At 43.8% G+C, this 24,276-nt stretch overlaps 1 protein-coding gene across 3 annotated transcripts in view; it reads left to right on the forward strand.

Moving 5' to 3' along the window:
• Window positions 1-24,276, forward strand: part of Ctdspl (CTD small phosphatase like) — a 134,894-nt gene that overhangs the window by 84,737 nt on the left and 25,881 nt on the right. For 2 of the 3 annotated variants that reach the window (XM_008855101.3, XM_017794865.2), the window contains exons 2-3: window positions 14,166-14,320; window positions 24,053-24,085. In XM_008855101.3, coding sequence (XP_008853323.2) covers window positions 14,166-14,320; window positions 24,053-24,085 — 188 coding nt within the window. The remainder of the gene's footprint in view (window positions 1-14,165; window positions 14,321-24,052; window positions 24,086-24,276) is intronic. The other variant, XM_029557177.1, reaches the window with a different exon arrangement.

Below are 24,276 nucleotides of genomic sequence, written 5' to 3' on the forward strand. Positions count from 1 at the left end.
TACAGCACTGGAGAGATGGGTCAGCAGTTAAGAGCACTGGCTACTCTTGCAGAGAGGATCTGGGTTCAGTTCCCAGCACCCACATGGTGGCTATCAACTATCCATAAACTCCAGTTCCAGAGGATCTGATGCACTCTTCTGGCCTCCATGGGCACTGCATGCTCATGGTGTGCTTCCGTACATACAGGCAAAACACTCATACACATAAAACAAAAATAAATAATTTTTTTTTATCTTAAAGGTATTTACTAACAGAACATAAGCAAATAATATATCATATTGGGGTAGAAAGAAATCATCTTTTAAAGATTGTTAGATTTAGAACTAGAAATGTAGTTCAGTGGTAGAATACTTGCCTATCATGGGTGAGGCCCTGAGTTGGATCCCAAGCACCTCAAAAAAAGAAAAGGGAAGAAGGAAGGAAGAGAGAGGGAAGGAAGGAAGGGAGGGAGGGAGGGGGAAGGAAAGAAAAAATTGTTAGAGTTGAATTCCTGAAAGCTTAAAATTTCTGCATATCCGTAACCACTCTACCCAAACTTATAAGGCCAAAACCAGACAATATTTTGGGCATACAGAACAGTGTCAAGACCGTAGAACCCATGATATTAGTGTCATGTCATTCCCAACATGACAAAGGGAAAATAGAAAAATGGACTCCCCCCCAAAAAGTATACTTTTCCCTCACAGTTCTCAAAAAAAGACATAGAAATGGCCCAGAATCATAGAAGAAACTGTAGAGTTTGGACCATGATCAAAGAAGTGCAGATTAAACTCACAGCAAGTTGCTCTGGCACCATCCAGATCTGCACAAGCTGTGTGTTCTCCACACCAGCATCAGGACACCCAAGTGTGGGAGTGCACATCACTCTCCTGTCCCAGTCAGTGACCGATCATCACAAGCATCAAGACAGACTTTGTCTCAGCTATTATAGTCTAGGAATTTCCTTTTTAAAAAAGTGTGTGTGTGTGTGTGTGTGTGTGTGTGTGTGTGGTGTGAGCATGTGGCACCATGCATATGTGGAGATCAAAGGACAATATTTAGGAGTCAGTTCTCTCCTTCTTCCATGGGTTCTGAGAATTGAACCAGGCCTGCTCAGCAAGCACTTTCACCCACCAAGCCATCTCTCCAGCCCCTGGAGAATTGCTTTTAGAGGGATAATGTACATGTAAACTTTTGCATGCTGATCACTTATGCATTTTTATCATTTGCATTAATAAGTGATACACAATTATAATTTTAATACATAATACAAATTCTAAGGATACAGAATAGAATAAAAAATCCTCCTCCCTCTCCCTCCCATTCGTCCTCCAGTCTCACAATTTCTTTCCCAGGGACACCTGGTTATTTATAGAACTTTCCAGGGATGTGCTTGGCACACACAACATGCACATGAGTGTGCATTTTATCTTAAACTTTGAACTTGGAAGTTTATGGTAGTGGGGTGGCAAGATGGCTCAGTGGGTAAAGGTACTTGCTGCCAAGCCTGACAACCTGAGTTTAATACCAAGGACCCACATGGTGGAAGAAGAAAACCAGCTTCCACAAGTTGTCCTTCCACCTCCACATGAAGACCTGTACATATGTACCATGGTATGTACATACATACCTACACATAAACACACACACAGTAAATATAATAATTATTTAAGTTTATGGTAGTGTGCCATGTGCAACATTTGTTCCTGACTTTTCTCATTTGACATACCTCAGCATATTCCATCATCAACTGTGCAAGGCTGGAAACACACTGAGGTTTGAACAAACTTCTACTTGTTGTCTTTGTCACCTTCTTGGGCAAATTCCCTAACTTCTCTGGGTCTTAATTTCCTGGTCTATAAAATGACTAAAATATATTCCCAATCTCATAGGATTTCTGTGAGCAGTAGATGAGGCAATATGTGCAAAGAACAGAACTTGGAACATCTTAAGATCAGTGTTAGCTATGTTAGGCATGTAAGTGGAACTGTTACCTTTTTAGCATCTATATAATCTTCTACACTATGGAGGAGTCCTATACTAATGGATTCCAATCTTTCTAGCTTTGGTGTTGCAGGCAAGTTGCAGCATTTGTTATAGGGCACATATTTCTCAGAACCACAAGGTAAACGCCCCACATTTGTTCAATTATGACACACTGCAATGCAGTGTACAACCCATCGAAATAAGGTTGCAAAAAGCAGTAAGTTCGAGGACCAGCAAGAGACGCTACCTCAAAGAACAAGGTTCAGAGTAGTCAAAAAGATACCAGTATCAGCCTCTCCTCCACATACAAGTACACGTGTATGCAAATACACGCATGCACACCAAATATATATTATATATCCAAAAAAAGCAGTAGCAAGGAACTGTGAGTTGGGTTCCCAGGATGGGGAACATCTGACTAATGTGAGTGGCATAGCTGGCAGCTGCTTGGGGGATGAAATGCTATGAGCCAGAGGGATTCTCAGCAAGGCGGTGCCATTTGATGGCACACTCTCCTGAAAGACTGTAGGAGTTGTCCCTTTTTAGTGCTCTAGTTTGCTTTCATTGTTCTGTGTTTTGGTCCATCCATCCATTCATTCAGTAAACATCTATCCTGACAGGCCTGCGGTGTACTAACATGTGTCTAAGCCAAAGGATGTGAAGAAAATAAGTAAGGTCCCTACAGCCCAGAGCAGGTCTTCCCATACCAATTAATGTAATCAAGACAATCCCCCACAGACATGCCCACAGGCCAACCTAATCTAGACAATCCCCCATTGAGACTTTCCTCCCAAGTGATTCTAGGTTGTGTCACGTTGAAGGTAAGAACTAACTGTAACAGACACTTCCTATTGTCCTTCTGTTTTTCAAATGAATTGTTGCCCTTTATAGAGTGACTGGCAGTGTGTGAACAAATGGGTCTTTGCCACCCAAGCCTCACCACCATTTTCTAGATAGTTCATTGACTAGGCACAAAACAGACTAGGTCTTTAAGCGTCATTTATTTGATGACTGTTAAATTTTAACCTTTATTTCCTCTTTGGTGCATTTTCTTCTTAAACCCTTTAAGCCATTGCTTATTTTTGGTTCTTGGTGTGAAAAACCAGTGTCGAGTGATGGTTAAGAGCTCAGAGTCTAGCCTCACGAAAGCTTGGGTTGTGCAAACAGCCCTGTTGCTTCGGAGCTCTGGGACCCTGGCCACGTGGGCCCAGGGAAGTGCTGAGGTAAGAAAGAGTGCTCCCACCAGGGTAGAGGTGGTCCTAGGCACTGTCACTGGGAGGTCTGGCATGGGTACATGGAGGGCACAGTGGCGTTACTCATTGTATGACTTCCTAGCAAGGATGCCTGTGAACATTTCTGGCTCCTTTTCAATTTCATCTGAAATGCAGGCAAAGAGTTGAGGGCTTCAGATGCAGAGGTTCTCCCTGGAAATGAGACACAGACCTCAGGAGAGTACTGGGCAAAGGCAGGGAGGGTGGTGGGAAATCTGGATGTCCCTAAATCAGCACACTGAGAAGAGCAAAAGTGATTGATATAAGGACCTCATTCAAACATACTCAACAAATCCAGGAAAGTGGACAGGGAAACATGCCTGCCATCCTGGAAGGAAGTGGTCAGCATGGCTCCCACCCATGCTGACCATCAACCTGGTCTCCACCAGGTCTCCTGCTGGTATGCCAGCATTGCAGAGCAGTGGGTGCATTCCCAGAGACAGCTCTTTCAGACTGGGCTGTAGAGCTCCCTGGGGAAATTTATCTCATGGAAATAAAATAGGGACTGATTGGATCTTTCCAAAGGTAACTTCTTGACCAAGTCTTTTTTTTCTATGGGCTGTTTGGGTTCTCTTTGGAACTCTGTGTGGTCTGTGCCCAGCCTCTCCCTGCTCTGCACTCTCCCATTTTATTCCAACAGAGGGAAGTTGTGTTTGTTGACCACTCTTTCAGGGTGGGAAAGGAATGTAATGTATGCATAGACTTCCCAGAATTTCCTGTTAGACACCCATTCCTGACCATGGGCCTGGGATGCATTCCAGAAATTGGAGCCTGATTCTGGGAGAGAAGAAATGGTGCATTCATTTCTGTGTTGGCCTCTGGGAGGAGCTCCCCTCATCCTCCTTTTTAAAAGGTGTTTCGCTTTTTCCATAATGATATAGTTGTGAATTCAGCAGTATGGTCTCTTTAGGGTTGTAATGTGCTGTGATATTCCCATGTATGAAGAAATAACCTGAACTTGGGCAATTTCAGTATTCAGCTTCATAGCCTTACAGCACTGATGTCTACAGTGATGTTTGGCACAGGGCATATTTGATGTTCTGCAGTTAAGTGCTTGGACAGTGTAAATCTGGATTGTGTGTGTGTGTGTGTGTGTGTGTGTGTGTGTGTGTGTGTGTGTGTGTCTGTCTGTCTGTCTGTCTGTCTGTCTGTGGCCGGGGGGGCATATTTGATGTTCTGCAGTTAAGTGCTTGGACAGTGTAAATCTGGATTGTGTGTGTGTGTGTGTGTGTGTGTGTGTGTGTGTGTGTGTGGTATGCACACCCATGTGGAGGCCTGAGGAGGACATTGGGTATCCTGTTCTATCACTCTTTGCCCTATTCCTTTGAAACAGGTCTCTCTCAATGAACCTGGAGTTAGCCTAGCAGTTCAGGTCCTCGTGTGCTCTTACCCACTGAGTCATCACTGCAACTCTGGATTACTTTCTTCCCTTGTGACAAGAAAAAAGCAAAATGATCTTAGTCAGGACTGTTAGAGTAAGGGGAAAGAGACTTCAGTATAGCTGCACCTAAAAGAAGGTTCAGGAACCTCAGTAATGTTGGGTTGAGTGGAGGTACTCTGTCAGTGATAGGTCAGTTTTCTTCTGAACACTTTACCATGCTGTCCTGGGTGATCTGGCCCCTGTACCAGTGAGAGAATAGCTTTACACCATGAAAATTAAGTCACACCTTTGCTTTCTCTGGTACTAAGATGCCATTTCTTTGCTTAGGAAGGAATTTGAATGGTTAGAAATGGGCTTATTGTAAGTATGGAAGTCTCAGGTATGCTGGTCTTTATCCTAAAATACTGTTTTGTTTTACTTATAATTTAATTTATTCTCAGATACTTTCTTACATGTGCACATGTGAAACACTCGCCACTCCCTCCCACCTTCCCACAAATCTCTCTCATGTTCATGTCCATTCATTTTGGTTTGTGACCTACTGAGATTAACCAGGGCCACCTCTGTGACCACAGGTTTAGAGCTGTCCGATTGGAGGCTGGTGGGCTCAGTAGAGGGTACACAACTAAAGAAAGTGATTCTTCCTCTCCCAGAATTTATCAACAGCTGTTGAACCGTAAAGGGTAGAGCCCTGTTAAATATTCCCTGATGGTACAGAGATATTATGATTCAGGGAACGTGAGTCAGAGCAGAAGTAAGGACGGAACAAAGCCCTGTGTGTGGTAACTATGCTCAGGACACTGAGGACACAAAGCCTGAATCAGTGCAGACCCCAGAGATGTGGGTCCTGAAGCCAGAGGCACTGGATGGTTCCAAAGCCTCCTCACATCCTGACTCTAAACCAAGTCAGAACAATAGAACATGAAAGGTCGGTAGTTATGTGACATGTGGCTGGTCTGGGGATAGCATTGCAACTTCTAGGTACTACAAGGAAGTGAGAAGATCAGGAAACATAAGACAGAGTCCAGAAATTACCCTCTCTGACTAGATACATACCACTCCACTGGCCTCCACTTTTGGCATTTACTTAGCCAAAAGTTCTGGTCATTTGTTCTTTAGACTAGTCTTCTTGGGTCACTGGAGGATTAAACCTATGGTCAACCTCAGTGAACTTTGCCCTGGACATTTCATGTCTTTAATTACAATACTTTCTTTCTAACCACATTTAATGCATGATTTCCTAGAAAGGACCTACGTCCAAAATTTGACGTTAAGCCTCACACAGGAAGATGAGTTTTGTTTGTTTTGTTTGTTATTATTGTTGTTAGCATACAAAGAAACCTTCTCTGGATAGGAGGTAAAGTTTGAAAGGGCCACTTAATGTTCTAAGTTTAGAATTAACATAACCCAAACCAAAATGGGTCTACCCACCTGTTTTCCCATAAAACCAGGCTGTCTTTATGAGGATGGTTGTCTGGATACAAGCTCAATTCTCACTGTGAACAGTGAGGTGCTGTATGGAACCTTAATCAGTCACCATTTTTATTATGTGTTAAGCTCCTGGTAAATTTTCTCTCTTAGGACATGAAATGGCACATTTTTGCTTCATGGGTAAGATTACAGATGTGCACCACTGCATCAGGCTTCTTTACATGGGCTTCAGGGATCAAACTCAGGTTGTCAGGCTTGTGCAGTAAGCACTTTTACTCACTAAGCCATCCTGTCAGCCCCCATAGATTTTTTTTTTTTTAAGATTCTTTTTGGTTGTTTTTTTTTTTTTTTATTTGTGTGTGTGTGTGTGTGTGTGGGTGTGTGTGTGTGTGTACCTGCCCGTGGGTGTACATGAGGAGAGTGTGCCCCCGTATGTTTTTTTTTTTTTAAGATTTTTTTTGGTTGTTTTTTTTTTTTTTAATTTGTGTGTGTGTGTGTGTGTGTGTGTGTGTGTGTGTGTGTACCTGCCCATGGAGGCCAGAAGAGGGCATCAGATCCCCTGGATCTAGAGTTACAGACAGTTATGAGCTGCCCAATGTGGGTGCTGGGAACTGAACTCAGTCCTCTGCAAGAGCAGTATGCACTCTTAACACTGAGCCATCTCTCCAGCCCCTACCACCAAATATTTTTTAAAGTTCACTTCTAAATAAGAAAGTCCACTCTAGGCTCTTAAATGGCCCACAGATCTGATTTGCAAATATCTGGATCTTTGCTACAAATTGATAATCTGCATTATTCAGAATTTAAAATTTAATCTCAGTCATTCCAATTACAGAGGTACAACAGACACGGATGATAAAGATATGATCCTGTCCCTCCCATTTCCGAATGATAATTCGAAACTCATCGGAATGGCTCACAGACCCTTGCTGTCCTCACTCTCATCTCCCACAACTTTGTACGCCCCCCTTTTTTCCATTTTCATATGTGTGTGGTGTACATATGTGTATGCATGTTTGCATGTGTGTGGGCACACAACTGTATGGGTGCACATGCACATGGAAGTGCGTGCATGTGGAAGCTTGAGGTTGATGTCAGGAATCATCCTCCATCACTCTTCTACCTTATTCACTGTGGAAAGTCTCAGTCAAGCACAGAGCTTGCTGTTATGGCTAGTCTTGCTAGCCAGCTTGCTCTGGGGATCTGTCACCACCATGCCCACCTTGGCATCTCTGTGAGTTCCAGGGATTCAAACTCCAGCCCTCATGTTTACATGGCGAGCACTTTGGCCACTGAACAATCTCCCCAGCTTTCCTTGCTACCATTCACGCTCTTGTGTCTCTTGTGTTCTTTCACATTAGACCTGTGCAAGACTCTATCTCAAAAAACTAAAGGCCATTCCTATCACTTCTGCCTACTTGGGCCCCAGCAATGCCTTGTGCTACCCCATCAAAGCACAGCTCATTCTGTAGCTAGATTGTGTTCTCAGGTGTGTCTCATTAGCTGCGATGCACCTTCTGAAGTAGGGACAGTGTCTGGGTCGTATGCCAAGCTCTAGGCTTCCTATCAGAGAAGTTTCCATTTTCAGATCTGAGCCTTGCCACTGAAAACGATGCAAACCTAGCTCATACTAGCTTAGGGTAAAAGGCAGTCTGTGGAGTTACATAACAAAAAATTCCACAAGGGTCTGGTCTTGATAAAACTACCTCAGCTGTGTTTTCTCAGTTTTGACTTCATGCTCAGGTGTTACCCACTGGGTGGTAAAGGTGGATGCTCTAGCTCCAGGCTCCTTAGAAAATCCAGCAAAAAGAGGACGCCTCCTTTGATGGCCATACCTGGCCCGAGTTGGATTGTAAGGATCGAAAGTTGGTAAAGTGAGAGTACTGGAAGGAAAATCAAGGATTTTTACTAGAAAGCTATTGTGGCAGGTGAAAAATGTCAGCTGTGCACCATACTCCCCCATCTGTAACTGGTGCTTTAATGATGCCGGTTCCCACTACTGGGCCAGCACTCTGCCCAGAGAGATCAAGGAGATGTTTGGGAAGCTTCCCCTCCTGTGGGATCAAGTTCTCATTTGCTCTGAGAAGCAAGTGTCTACTTTGAGCCCCATTCCTAGATCCTGCTCTAAGCCTGGTACTGGGAGATGGAAAGTCCCTTACTCTGTGGGGAGAATGAGCAGTGTGGACATGAGTGGGAAGCAGGGTCTTATTGGCTGGGGTAAGGCTAAGAAAGAAGCTGTAGGGTATATCCAGGGAAACAGCCTTACGCTTGCCTTTCCTGTGTTACGCTGTCCCTCCAGGAGACACACCCAGGACCCCCACCTCCAGTTCTCTACAACCCTCCCCATGATTCTCTTCCACCCAGGCCTCAGGGAAATGGAAAGAGTTAAGTCATAAAATCACTTGTCTGCCTCTGTGAAGGAGCTCCCTTCTTCACCTTGGGAGGATGTACCTACCCGTGGCCCAACCATCTGGATGTTGAAAAGGCAGATGCTGGGATCAGCCCTGGGCATATCCTCATTAGCAGGCTAAGAAAAAGATAGAAGGTGGACCTTCTGCAGGCCCCTGCTGGGCTGAGCCTTGGGGAAATGGCAGTGACTCCTGGCATCTCAGGGAACCTGGTTGTGGCTGTGTGCTAGGTCAACTAACCTCCTTGAATGGTCCTCCTCAGTGCTTCTTCTAATGAGCAGCTTAGAACAAGGAGTCCTGGGGTCAGCTGCAGGCCTGGCAGGAACAGTGTTCACCACAGAGCTAAACACAGCACCAGAGGGAAATGGGTGGTAAGGGAGTGGCGAGGGAGCGAGGCCACCTCCTTGTCTCACCTCAGGAGCATTGTTCATTCTCTAAAAAAACAGCACCCAGCAGAGCACATTTGGACATTCAACCCCTCCCTTTTCCTTCCCCATCTGTATATCCAATTTTTGGAGCAATTGAGTAGAATTGTTTCCTGAGATTTTTGTAGTTTTACTTTTAAATTACAGTTTATATAACTAAGATCTGTTATAGCAAGTGCATCTCAGTTATCAGATGCCATTAGGAAGAAAAAAATGTATTTTCATAGAATCCAGCCTTGATCCAGAATTTACCAGAAGAATCTCTTCTTCTTTACCAAGCATAAGTTTCTAAGAGACGAATGGTGGGCTGGTGAGATGGCTCAGGGGTAAAGGCAAATGCTACCAGAACTGATGACCTGAGTTTGATTCCAAGGGCCCATATGGTGAAAGGAGAGAACCAACTCCTGAAACTTGTCCTCTGATCTCCATACACAGCATGGCTTACCTACCTACCAGTGGGTCATGCTGAGAATTAACTGTGGACAAAGATCTGCAGAAGATCAAGTCAAGAACTGCAGTGGGGAACAGGAGAGATGGCTCAGCAGTTACGAGCACTGGCTGCTCTTGCACAGGACCCGGGTTTAGATCCCAGTACCCACATGACAACTAACAACCATCCCTAACTCTAGTTCCAGGGGATCCAACAGCCTCTTCTGACCTCCACGGGCACTGCACACAGGGGTGCACTTAAATGCATGCAGGCAAAACACTCATATATATGTATATATACGTGTATGTATATATATACATATATACATATATATGTGTATATATGTATATATTTTTATTTTATATATATATATATATAAAATGAAATAAATTTTAAAGACACTGCATGGTCCAGGGACAAAATGCTGAGGGCCTCTGCCTGGGTTGGAGGGTGACAAGGAGTCGCTGAGGACAGATTTAAGAGCTATGTATGATGTCAGAATGACTTAATGAGAGAAAAAAGAGAGGTAGATGATTAGACTAGAAGATTGGTGCTTCCCCCAGGTGAACAGGGGAAGGCAGTGAACTCCATTTAGGTGTGTCACTAGGGAGGCACCTGGGAGACATCCAAAGATGTCGGATAAACTGGCTGAAAGGTTAGAGAGAGGTGTATACCAAAGGCATCACTTAATCATACACACATTTACTGGGGCCAAAGATTCACTTCTGTTGGGAAAATCAAGGAAACATTCTTTGACCCTATGCCTGAAGATGGGAAAGGAAAGATGTTACTGTAGGGAGACATCTGCCATGGAGGAAGCTGAGGAGTGAGGTGGCAGGTGCCTGCTATGGATAGGAGTGGACAGGTTATAAGGAAAATTACAGGAAACTGGAATGACTTTTGACAGTTTCCAAGTATGATTAAAAGGAAAAGCTTATCTGTGTGTTATGGTACAGAGCTATGATCCCAGAATTTAGGGAGGTAGGAGCAAGAGGATCAGGAGTTTAGGGTCGTCCTTGACCATATATGAATTTGAGGACAACCTAGGCTGTATGAGACCCTGTCTCAAAAAACAGGAAGGGAAGGAAATATTTTAGACTAATGTTCAAAGTTGTTGCTCCTTCCTTTACTCCTACAAAGCATTTTCTTAAAACTTGTGTAATGGGGACTGAGGAGATGGCTCAGTGGATAAAGTATTTGTTGCACAAGCATGAAGACCTGAGTTCAGATCCCTAGTACCCACAAAAACAGCCAGGTGTGGTGGCACGTGCCTATAATCCCAGCACTAGGGAGGCCAAGGCCAATGATCCCTAGAGTTTGCTGACCAACTAGTCTTGCTGAATCAGTGATCTCCAGGTTCAGTGAGAGACCCTGTCCCAAAAAATAATGTGGAAAATGATAGAAGACCTTCAGGATCAACTTCTGACGTACACACACACACACACACACACACACACACACACAGAGTACACACTCAAATACCAAACACAAAATTTAATTTAGAAAACTATATAACAGAAATATATGCCTTAACTATTTTTAATATCCCAGTAGTCCTTGCTCCTGAATACCAGAGCTACCAGGAGACCCCTCATACATGTCTTAAGTGGAGTCATTTAAAGGGAGATGTAAGGAAAGGTAGTGAAAAGCAAGGACTTTTGAACAGAGAACCCACTGGACTACATGTGTGTTCATGGGAGGGCAGCTGGTCAGGTTCAGTCTGCTGTGGACATTTCTTTGGCTTCTTTTCCCATGGGTCTTCTTTGGTTTTGAGATTGACCAAGATTTGATATCTTGTTGATATCGGAAGGAGCAGATATGGGCCACATGGACTTAAAACAACAAACACAACTTACTGTTCATTGCCTGGTTTGTTTGCGCCATAAATTTGGAGTAGAAAACATAGTGTAAATGTGACGGTGAAGGCCGAGGCTTAGAGATAGGATGTGGTTTCTCCAGAGTTTCATAAAGCCGCTGAAGGAAAATTTAATAACACTATTTACCATTCCCCCGTTACCAATTGCATTTGGAAAAGAAAGAAAAAAGAAATGTAAGACACCACAGTGTGACAATTACTGTTAACATTTTGACATGTTTCATACCAGCCTTTTCCCAGTTATAATCTTTTGATGTTATAAACATTTGTCCATTAAACTACAAATTTTAGTGTATGTATATATGTATGTATTTGTTTCTTTATTTTTATGTGTATGAGTGTTTTGTCTGCATGCATGTAAGTGCATCACATTCATACAATGCCTGTGGAGGCCAGAAGAGGGCATCTGATACCCTGGAACTGGAGTTACAGACAGTTGTTAGTTACCACGTGGGTGCTAGGAACTGAATCCAGGTCCTCCACAAAAGCAGCCAGTGCTCTTAACTACTGAGCCATCTCTCCAGCCCCAGATTTTAGTTTCTTATGTTAACCCAAACTCTTTTTACTGCTGATTTCTAAGCTAATCAAGGTCCTCTTGGATCACAGCAAGGATGAAATATCACACCATGGTAGAAGACAGTGAGATCTAGACCCAGACAGCCCACATCTTGAGCCCTGTTCCACAGCAAGTGAATAGCGAGTGGGGTGAGGCTCTGGCTGATCCTGAGAACATCCTTCCGTTTCCCAACTAGCTTGATATTGAGAGTGGCCAACCAGTCCTAAGTGAGTAGGAAATTAGAGGGTCCAGAGCTTCGCAGAAAGGGAACCCACCACATCGTCTAGGAAAGTACAGGTCCACAACCCTCAGGCTGTGGTGCCTGCCATACAGCTCAAGCTAACTGTACCAACTCCTTCAGTGCTGTCAGTACCTTCCAGACTGTGAACAGTGTGGAAATTTTAAGTAGCTTACTGGTTCCAAGTTTGGAGTTCTTCTTTTAGTATATAAGTTAGTTTGTTAATTAGTTAGCTAGTTGTGAGGAAAAGTTGTATGAGCCAAAGATGAAAATAGGCCTTTAGAACATGTTTTTTTCAGACTGCTCCCTGTCTCCAAGACATGAACAAACTGTTTACTTGCAAAGAAATGTGCTGTCGGCCAGGGAACAGTTATATTCTTTTCCTGCCTATGGTTAAATTATTTGAGTAGCATAAAATTAAAACACCCAATGTAATAGTGAGACAGTTTGACCAAGCATTCGTATTAGATAAAAAGTTTACTGCAGTGCTTTCCTCTCCTCTTGGCATGCTCCCTGCTCCTTAATCAGATCTAAATCGTTTCAAGATTTGCCTTCAGCAGGGCACGTGGGGAATCATACATTTGGAAACAGGCCCACTTGGGTTTCAATCCTGGCACCAGCAAGTACTAGCTGCCCGTTCTCAGCAGAGATGGAAGCTATGGCCTGTACTCTTCCCCCATCCCTTGCTAATGGTTGGAAAGCCCCCTGCCTGTTGGCCCAATGGCCTGGCCTAATATTTGAGTTCTGAAATGAGGCCACCCAAGGGTTCATGAGGAAGGTAGAATTTATGATTATAAAGCTTAGGAGAGGGCATTGGGTGCCCTCTTCTATCACTCTCCACACATGCCTTTGAGGCATGGTCGCTTTCTGAACCTGGGGCATGCATTTTCTCAGCTAGGCTGGAAGACAGTGAACCCCAGCTGTTCTTCTGTCTCCACTCCCCCTCAGAGCTGGAGTTGGTGGTTTGGGCAGGACCCCAGGCTTGCTACCCAGGTGATTGTGCAACAAGTGCTCTTAACCACTGAGCCATTTCTCCAGCCCCTAAAGCTCATCTTTAGTGAGTCAAGAATCTTAAGTTCATACCCGAGGGGGCCCTTTACCCAAACCCAGTTGCTTGAACATCAACTTCTGAGTCTCCATCTGAATGCATTTTGTTTTACTGCTACAGAGAAAGTATTCCTAAAACTTTTAGCAAAGGTTTTGTGATCTCTTGGGTGGAAAGGTGCTATACAAATCACTCCTAAAGAATAGTGCCAAAATTGCTTTTGAAAGAGATAAGTTCCCACAGTTACACACTTAAACCATTTCCTTCATTGTCAGTTTCCACTCAGCATGGTCCCTCACCTATAGCTTCAGTTCCCCAAGCACTGCTGACCCACCCAACCTTGGTATGTGGTGGAACCGACCCAGCCACATTCCCAAGCAAAGTGCTCCTGCCCCTCCAAGTTGTCAGACTTCTGCCCTGAGGTGTTTTCCATCCATGCCAGATTTTGCCTTTTATTTCTGACTTGTGGCAGCTTGTCCCGAGCTCTGGATAAACAGCAAGGATCCATCATTCCCTCTACTGCCTTCACCCAGGACAGGACAGGGCACAGTATTGCCCTAGATCTTCAGAAGATAGGCCTGTCCCTGGTCCACCAAAGCATGCATTCTCTGTTCCACATCTTCTGCTGGCTCTGTAATGGAGGCCTTCAGCCTTTTGCTTGGGTGTGTGGGAGTTGGGGGGTAGGGGAGGTAGAGTTCAAAGCTCCCCCATCAACCTCTGACAGATAGCTGAGTTTAAAGAGGAGGGTTCCTTTGCTCTTACATGTTTCATCTTTAACGTATGAAGTTGATCTTTTCCATAGTGAGCAGTGAGTGCCCAAGAACTGAGTCTCAAAGTAACTCTTGCCTGGTACCCATAGTGGAAAGGTGCCTCAGTGAGTGAGAGTGAGGTTTGATTTGTGTGTGAAAAGACATTGGTTTTGAAGCATGGTGGGAATGCTTCATCTGCTGGGCTCAGAATGCAGGTGGCAATAACTCTGAGGATAATACGGTTAATGAGCAAGCCTCCCCCATTGGGCTGAAGTCAGAGATTTGTGCAGCCTGTGGGATTGGGCTCCAGGGACTCCTGGAGTCGGGGTCCTAGGAGGCAGCTGCACATGTATTCCCAGTGCCTCACTGTGCCCTGTTTCTCTTTCCAGCTTCCCAGTGCAACGTCAGCTTAAAGAAGCAGAGGAGCCGCAGCATCCTTAGCTCCTTTTTCTGCTGCTTCCGGGATTACAATGTGGAGGCCCCTTTACCCAGCAGCCCCAGTGTGCTTCCACCACTGGTGGAGGAGAATGGTGGGCTTCAGAAGGTCAGTGCCGGGCCAGGTCAGAGAAATAGCTCAGTGGTTAAGAGCACTAGCTGCTCTTGCAGAGGACCCATGTCCAGTTCCCAGCATCCACATGGCTAACAACTGTCCATAACTCCAGTTTCAGGGGATTCAACACCCTCTTCTGGCTTCTGCAGGCAAAACATTTGTACACATAAAATATATAAATAAATAATGTTTTAAGAAGGTCAGTGCCTGTGGGAAAGTCTGCACTCTAAAACTGTGAGAGTAGCTTATCTGTTCCATCCTTGACAAATATCCCTCATAAGAGTATGTCACAATGTATGTGTAGTTATTTAAGATTTGAAATATTTTTTTAAGTACTCTTTTCATAAAAGTATCTCAATTGTTCCCATCTAGCACTAAAGGTCATGTATGTGAAGAGGCACTTCACATTTTTATAGCGTTCTCTTTTGGAAATGTAGCGTGTGAGGTAGAGTTAAAGAACCAATAGCAGGACAGACAAAGTGGCTCAGCAGGTAAAGGGGCTTGCCGCCAAGTCTAGGAACCTGCATTCATTCCCTAGGTCCCACATGGTGAAAAGAGAGAATTGACTTCCATAAGTTGTCCACTGTCCTCCACTTACATGTTGTGGGATGAGCATGCCTACATATACATGATACATGTGCACACATGTGCCCACACACACAATAAATAGATGTAATTTTTTTAAAAAACAGAAGCAAACATAGGAATAGAAAGACAAAAGGAAATCGAGACATAGAGAAAAGCAGGCAATAAGCATAACTGCACTTAACTGTATTTTATAATAACAAGGAACATATGTTTAACAAAAAGAACAGTGAAATGGCTGAGGACATAGCTCAGTGGTACAGTGATTGCTGGAGTTAAGGGGAGGGGTTGTCATAATAGGTCAAAACCCAAAATTCAGCCACGGGCTTTCTAACAAACACATCTGAAACCAAGTGACTCAGAACAGTTAAAAGTACAAGGATATGCCAGGCGTAGCGGCACATGCCTTGAATTCCAGCAGAGGCAGGTGGATCTCTGTGAGTTCAAGGCCAGCCTGGTCTACGTAGTGAGTTCCAGGCCAGTGGGGCTATAGGGACTATCTCAAAAAGACAAAAAAAAAAGTACAAGAATAAACAAAGAGACATCATCCAGAAACAGGTTACAACATTAATCAGTCAAAATAGAATTCCAGGTAAAACTTGCTGAAAAGGGCAAAGGATATCGTTCTTTATTTCATGACAAAAATTTGTAATTATGAATGTACAAAGATTTAGCCAGAAGATACTATCCAACATAGCTTATAATGTTCAATGATAGGCAGTTGGTTAAAAGAACTACAGCATAGCCATATAATCACTTGTTGTGGTTAAAAATGACATAGCCAAAAGAATGTCATACCATAAGTATTATTAACATAAAGAAATATTCACAATAGGGAAGGGGAAATGGCTCAGTGGGTAAAGTGCTTTCTGTGCAAACCTGATGACCTAAGTTCAAATCCCCAGAATCCACATAAAAGCCAGACACAGTAGCGCAAGCATCTAGTATCCCAACATAACCCTACTGGGAAGCAGAGACAGGAAAACTACTGTAAACTTACAGGACTGGCATCTTGGCATACACAGCAGTCACTAAGAAGGAGACCCTGCCTCACACAAGGTAGACAATGAGGACTGACTCCCAAGATTGTCCCTTGATCACCACATGTGTGTTATAGCATATGTGCCCCCCCCACGCCATACACACAAAAGAAAAAAAGAAAAATATTCACCATATGTTGTGTAATAAAAAGCAGGCTAAAATATGTGCATGTATACATATCATCACTCTGTTTCACATAGAAGCATTTATACAGTAGATGGGTCATAAGCCAGAATGCAACGAGTCAGGGTTACACAAGTTTTACTCCTCTCTTCTGTCCTTTGCTTTCCCACAACTTGCATAAAATAAGCTTAAATTACCTTTATGATTTAAAAGTACTTATTTAAGAAGCACATGAGAGGAGGGTCACTCTGGGAGAATGACAGCCTGAGCACATAGCTCTGACCATTAGGATTCCTTCTGCATGAACCAAGGTGTGCCAGCTGGGAGAACCTGTGAAGTACACGAAGATACCCAGCTGTCCTGACGTCCTGGGAGAGAGAGCAGATGTAAGACTCAAGCAGGGAACCTCTGAGCCAAAGACAATGATTGTGTTCCCCAAAGTCCAAGGACAGACCTGAAATGTTAACCACCAGCAGGGGCCCATGGACTTCCTTGGAAAGGACTTGCACTACCTACCTGCTCTGTGGAGGCCTTGAAGGAGCTGTGTAGGCGAACCCAGTGGCTTCAGTCCCCATGCCCTGGCTGCTGACAGTACAAGGCTTTCTTTGGTCTCTGATTTCTCCACTGGCCTCTGCTGGTCCATGGAAATAGTGCTCCTCACTGGGTTTGCAGTGGCCCCTCCTTTGCCACTCCCAGAGACCTTGATGGACTGAATGGTCAGGCACTAACAGAGCATACAACCTTGCACAAGCAAAGAAAAATGGCCTCCACTGAAAAGATCCATGTTGAAAAACTCGAACCTGAGACTCCTGGGAAAAAACAGAAGAGAAAAGATGGCCTCCTCAGACAGCTCAGGACAGCCTTTCTATAACAAAGTAACTTGTGGAACTTAAGAATCTCATGCTTCTAAATATAAAATCTCAATAAACAAACAAGGGGCAAAAAGGGAATAGTCACTTCTGAGAACTGAATAAATGTTCTGGAAAAGTAAGTAGAAGAAATCTCTTAGAATTCAAACTGGAAACACAAAGATGGAAATTGTGAGGGAGGAGAAAGAGGCCTCTCGGAGACCCAGCCAGCAAATGGCAGGAGTTCCAGAGGAGGAAAAAGTAATAGCAGGGTGGTGGTGTTTTTTTTTTTTTTTTCTTGAGTGGAAAAAGACAGTTTGCACCTGCAGACTGAAAGAGCCCATCAGCTCTCCAGAGAGACTAGGGAGACAGGAGGGGAATATATGCCCGGATATATGCTGGTGGAATTCTGTAAGTTAGAGAAACAAAGTCTTAGAAGCTACCACAACAAATTTTTATTTGTAGAGAAAAAATTCAGTTAGTGCCAGACTTACTGTCAGCAACAGTAAGGCTACTGAGAAAAAATTACAAAGCGGAAATTCTGTCTGTCAAAGAGCAAGGCTTGGGCTAGGAAGATACTTTTTAAGCCTGAGTACTTGAGTTCAGATCCTTAGTGTGCTGGTTCATTTTTATCAACTTGATACAAACTACAGACATCTGGAAAGAAAGAATTTATTCCATAGAATTGGCCTTGGCCATGTCTGTGAAGCATTTTCTTAATTGGTAATTGATATAGGAGAGCATAGCTCACTATGGACAATGCCATCCCTAGGCAGGTGGTCCTGGGCTGTATAAGAGAAATAACTGTGTCTCTTGTTTTAGGAAGATCAGCTCTTGCTCACCTAGCAGTAATAGTTCCCAATGCTTCTTCTGCTAAGGTTGGGTATGCTGTTCATTTCCCCAGTTCTATGCTGGGTTTTTGTCTGTCTAAGTTTGCATGGGACTTTTGTATGCTGACACCATTGCCGTAGAATCACATGAGCAGGTTCCCAGGACCTTGTAGGACTCTATTTCTATATGGTCATGCACCTCCTCCCTGGCTCTTACAATTTTTCCACCGTGTATTAAATATACAAAAAACTCAATAAAAAAATAAAATTAAAAAAAAACTTTTCCACAGAAAATTCTATATGTGTTTGAGACGATGGACTAAAATTATATTTGAGAGGACCTTAAAATTATAATAAAATACTATTTGTAGTGACCACAAAAAAGGGAGAGAAGTAACTGGGCAAGTCAAGGGGAGCAAGTGGGTGAGCAGCATTCCTTCCTTCATGGTCTGTGCTTCAGTTCCTGCCTCCAGGTCCCTACCTTGAGTTCCCGCCTTGGCTCCCCTTGATTATGGACTGTAACCTGTAAGTCAAATAAACCCTTTCTTTCCCCAAGTTGGTTTTGGTCAGTTCTTTATCACAGCAATAGGAAGCAAAGTAGAACATTCAGCAACCACGTAGAAAGCCGGCATAGTGGTACACACGTATAACCATGGGCTAGACAGAGATGGATCTCTGAAGCTCATTGACCAGCCAGTCTAGCCAAATCAATGAGCTCCAGGTTCAAAATGGAGTGGAAAGTGATCCAGGAAGACACCTGATGTTGACCTCCACCCACCCAATGTACACGTACCCACATGTCCCAATATAGGCACACGCCTACAGAAACATGTACACACATCATACATACACACACAAAGCTAACCTTTATTGGGGTAAAAGAAGTACATTTCAAATATGTAGTTTCGGATGTGGTGGCCCATGCCTTTAATTCCAAGCAGGTGGATCTCTGTGAGATCAAGGCCAGCCTGATCTGCATAGCAAGTTCCAGGCCAGCTGGGGCTACAGGGTATCCCTGTCTTTAAAAAAAAAAAAAAAAAAAAAATCAGGTATGTAATATGTAACGATTCCAAGAAGGGGCAAAAAGTGAAAATTCAGGTGTGACTGATACTCAGTTATAATAAACTTACAAAAAAATATAGAAATCAGTATTACTTAGGAATAATCCTATTCCTCCAGTTACAGTGGAAGGAAAAATGAGAAATTTACAGAACTATTAATGAGCTGTCAAAATTAAGGAAAAGGTAAAAGAATAGATGACAGAGAAACAGAAGCATAGCTTAAAGAAAAACCGTAAAGTTGAGCTTAGTGAACCAGATTCTGCTGACAAATGAACAAGACTGCATCAGATGTTTTGACAAATTCAGCTGTTCACCATTACTACGAACACTCCTGTCACGAGATAAGAGTGATTTGGGCAGCAAGGAAAAGAAAACAAGTTACAGTTTAAACAGAGAGAAGATTCTTTTTCTCACATAAAAACGTTGAGTCTGTCAGGTGCTGGGTTGGCCTAGTTGCCAGTGAGGACACCAGAAATGCAGGCTCCGTGTCATTCCATCTTGGCTTCTTTCTGTTCCCCTTGGTGTGATTTTCTCCTCATCCTTGAAAAGTCCCAAGCTTCAGGCATGAGATCTACATTCATTAGAAGAAGAGGGAGATGGTTGGTCCTGGCCATGTCTGTCTCTTTTATATCAGTGCTTTTATAGAAACCCCAGGAAAGGGAGCTGGAGAGCTGGCTCAGCAGATAAGAGCACTGGCTGCTTTTGCAGAGGTCCTACATTCAGTCCCCAGTGCCCACATGGCAGCTAACAACCATCTGTAACTCTAGTTCCAGGGGATCCAATGCCCACTTCTGGCCTCCATGGGCATTGTACATATGGGTGCACTTACATGCATGCAGGCAAGACATTATATACATAAGGTAAAAATAAATAAGTCAAAAGAATTTTTTTTAAATAGGAGAGTTGTGTCTTTTTGCCAGAACTTTGTCACAGGACTGCCCAGTAGCTGCAAGGGTAGCCTGAAAAGGGAAGAATTCAATCCAGCATATTCCTGCTCTCAACAAAAACAGAGCTTTCACAAAGGGGAGAAGAGGAATGACTAATGAGGAGATGGAGTAATCAGCATGAGTTTTGTTGGGCTTTAGTAACAACCTTAAAACTTAAGAAACATCCAGCCTAGTCTACATAGAGAGTCCAGGCCATGCAGGGCTACATAGTGAAACCCTGTATATGAAAACATTTTAAAAGCCTAAGAAACTTGCCAGGTATAGTGATACACACCTTTAATCCCAGCACTCAGGAGGCAGAGGCAGGAGAATCTCTGTGCAATTGAGGCCAGCCTGGTCTACATATGGAATTCCCGACCAGCTGGGGCTATAGGGAGACCCTGTCTCAAAAAAAAAAAAAAAAATAATAATCATTGCTACGGGGCCAGTGAGATGGCTGAGAAGGTAAAGGCACTTGCTGCCAAGCCATACAACGTTAGTTCAATCTCTGGGACCCACATGGTGGAAAGAACCAATCCTGCAAGTTGTTCTCTGATCGCCACGCATGAGCCATGGTGTACACACACACACACACAAAATAAAAATATTTTAAAAATAAAATAGATTTTTAGCTTTTTCGACAGCCTCCAGGGATAAGTATGCCAGTCACCATTTATCAAAGAAACATCTTTTGCAACAGAGTCTAGTACAGAATTCCGCAACTGGTCACACACAGAGAATAAGTGTCTGTAAGATACCCAACCCTAAGTGACATATCTACAATGGAGCATCTACTCCTAAGGCTCACGGAACATAGTGGAACAAGGGGTAGAGAGAACACCAATGCATCGCTCAGTTCTCATCAGTGAAACTTCCTCATGCAGCAGAAGGCAATGAACACAAAGGGCCACGAACAGCCAAAGTGTAGAGAACAAAAGTCTGCAGAGTGTAGGTCCCTAGGCAGGACTCCTCTATTAAATTTTACCCACCCAGGACTCGGGGACCATTGATGGAAAGGAGTGGAGAGAGGATTGAAAACTAGGGGAGGAAGTACATGACCAGAGGGAAACAGGAGGCTCCTGGGACCTTGCTCATATGAACTTAGAGCAGTGGTATCAGCATGTACAAGAGCCATGCAAACTCAATCAGACAAAAAACAGTGCAGAACTGGGGAAATGGGCAGCAGGACCCGATCTTAGCTGAAGAACTATTGGCAACTGATTACTGCTGGATCAGAGAGAGCTAATCTTCTTTAAGGGAGAGAGTCTAGATAAGCTAACTAGACCCCAGTGGATAAACTTGCAATGAGAGATGTCTGGGTACACTAACTTGACTTGATGGGCCTTAACATATATGAAAGAATGCCTGAAATCAGTGGGGGAGGGCTATAGGGGGTATGGAGAGGGAAGGGGGCATAAAGATGATTAAAATGTTTTGTATGAAATATACAAAAATTCAATTAAAAATATATATTAAAAACAGATTTTTAAAAAATCATTGCCATGGAGAAGTGCCCTTAGTGAAGGCCTGCAACAGAAAGAAGTAAACAAGGAGAGAATACTGTTCTCATCATCAGTTATTTCAAAATAGTATATATCTCGATGAAAGGGCTTCAGGAAATGCCCATCCCCCAGGCTTCCTGGAGTCCTCAGCTGTCTCTCTATGGAGATAACACCTTTTAAAGGCATCCCTGTGGAAGAACTGGACTTGCTTGAATTGCATGTTCATTCATGGGCCTCCTTCTATGAACATTAGTCAAAATGGCTTTTTAAAGAATTCTGTTGCTTTAACATAGTTTAATCTGAAGTGGGGATGTTATTTAGTCCATGAGACCATGTAGAAGGATAGCTAATTCCCAGAAGACCCTCTGCCCCTGCCCCTTGACTAAGCCCCACCAGTACTCACAGAACACAAAGCCCAGGCCCAGATGTAGAAGTAGACTTTAGGCCTGCCTCTACCCACTCTCCAGGGTTCCCTGCCTCTCCTGACTCAGCATGACAGAAGAAAGAAGACTGGACAGAGTGGGCCAGATACCATTCAACCTGCGCATTTGCTTTGCCCTGGAAAAAATGAGGATTTGGAGTCCTTCTCATTCCAACTGCTTCTGCAGCAGTGCTTTGAGCTGATAGTCACTGGAACCATCTCAGCTACAGCCTGGACCAGAAGGCAGCAGCCTCCAGAGGCTAGGAGGAATCAATGCCCAGAAGGCTTCAATGGCAGAGACCATGGAGGACCGCTGAGAGCTAGGACAGCATAAAAGGGATTGCTGGAAACACAAACACACACACACATACATACATACATACCCCATACCACATATACACACCCCAGACACAATACATGTACATACCCCATACACACACCATACATTCACCTACCCTATACATACATCATACACATACAGTACCCTATATACATACATTCACATACCCCATAATATACATGCATACACCCACATGTGCACATACATACCCCTTACGCACATACGCATATACCCCATATACATGTACACAGAGCCACATACACACCAAGCACATACCCCCATACACATACATGCACATACCCTAAACACATACATGCACACACCCTATAGACACACATACCCCATACACATACCCATGCATACCCCTTACATATACAATACCCATATACATACATTCACATAGTCCATACATGCACACACATGCATACATGCACATGTGTACGTGCATACCATATGCTCATACCCTGTACACATACAGACATGCATACACACATGTGCAGTCTTCACACCCACATGACTGTGTGGCACAGCACCTCTATTTGCTGATTGCCGGTGTTTGGTCGAGCCCTTCAGATGTGTTCTTGTGGTCTCTCTCATCATGAATACACTCACCTCATCAAAGGTGTGCTTCTGCAGCTGCACCACTGTGTAGGGGCTCTGTGGTCTCCCACTAGAATAGAGCTTTCCAACACAGTTTTACCCTCCAAGAGCATTTGCAATGCCTAGAGACATGTCACAGGCCAGAGATGCTGCTGAACTTTGTGCACTTAGAGGACATGCCTCATGGCAGTTATCTGGCTCAAAGTATCACCACTCTCAAGTGAAGTGGCTCAGCAGGCTTAGGAGCTTCTGGTTACAATCTCCCCCTCCAAGGGCGGTGTGTACTCCTGAGTCCAGATGTTAGAAACAATAGAATTCAGAAGGTTCTGGAATGAAGTTCTCTGCACAAGTTCTTGAACACTGGGATTTGTTTAGCATGTACTGTCATTTTGGAGAGCAGCTCAGCCCTGAATAGTACAGACAGGCCCCAAGTCTCCTGACAAAGGATAAAGCCATCAAGGTCATCATAAAAGAAAGAAGAGATTGCTGTTACACTACAGGGGTGATGACTAAGGGCCAGAGATCACCAGGAAGTCCCTGTGTGGGTCTTAGAGACAGAGCAGAAGAGCAGAATCAACCTCAGAGGTGCCACCCATCAGAACTGGCCTTCACATGAGATCCTGACCCTGGCGACCACCTCAGTACCCATAAATGAATCTTTTCACAAATCCTTTGATTTCAAGACATGAAGCAGTATCTCACCGTGTCAGACCATCGGAAAAGAAAGAAATACAGAAAATAGAAGCACTCAGTAGAAATGAATTTGCTCTTGTATTAGCATTTGTCAGTGCTGCAATGAAGTGTTTCTAACGAGGTTTGGAATCACTGGCATTCGGGACTAGTTGAGGCCCTTCCTTGGGGCCTGAAATTTCTTAACCCTTGCAATGAATACAGATTCTGTTTCCCTTAAAGGGGAAAAAAAGCCACTGTCTGGCCTGGGAGGGAACTTCTTGTACCTTGCCCTGTCCCCTCTTCCCGCGTCCTCTCCCAAAAGAGGACCTGGAATGGTCAGGTGTTTCCTGTAACCTGATAAACTTGTCTCCCTTCCCCTGTACACCACACTGGCATTGTCCTTTTAGGGGCAAAAAATTACTTAAAACAAGAAACAAGCTGGTGATTAGGAATGGGAACAAAGTCTGAGTGTACTTTTTTGTTTTTAAATTAAGAGTCAGATTCTTGGGAGTAAGAAAGGCACTGTTTGCATAAACAAGAAGACTGTGAGCCTCAGAAGCCCAGTATGCCTGTCCCAGAGGGGTCTGGAAGGCAGCATAAGGCCACTGCCCTCCCTCCTTGGAAGGCCCTAGGCTTCCTCAGCTCGCCAGCCACCACCAGGGTGCAGAGGGTGGGAAGGCCATTGCAGGGTTTGTACTCAAGAGGCCTTGGAAGTTTCTGTTGAGATGTGATTCTTTGCCTTCAAACCTGACAATCTTTTTTCTTCTTTCTCCTCAGGGTGACCAGAGGCAGGTCATTCCCATTCCAAGTGTATGTATCTTTATCCCATTTTATTACAAAATAACATTTGTAGAATCTGTGCCTTCAGGCCCACTCACATGTGAGAGGTTTTTCAATGTTCTTGTTGAGTTTTATCATGTATAAGCAACTCTGTTCTGATAAAAAGAAAAATGAAGTTACAGTTTCAACTGTGAGCAGGGAGTGCTGTGACAGGCACTTTC

Source organism: Nannospalax galili, unplaced genomic scaffold (genome assembly GCF_000622305.1).
Source record: "Nannospalax galili isolate Female #2095 unplaced genomic scaffold, S.galili_v1.0 scaffold2008, whole genome shotgun sequence".
Taxonomy (NCBI): Eukaryota; Metazoa; Chordata; class Mammalia; order Rodentia; family Spalacidae; genus Nannospalax; species Nannospalax galili.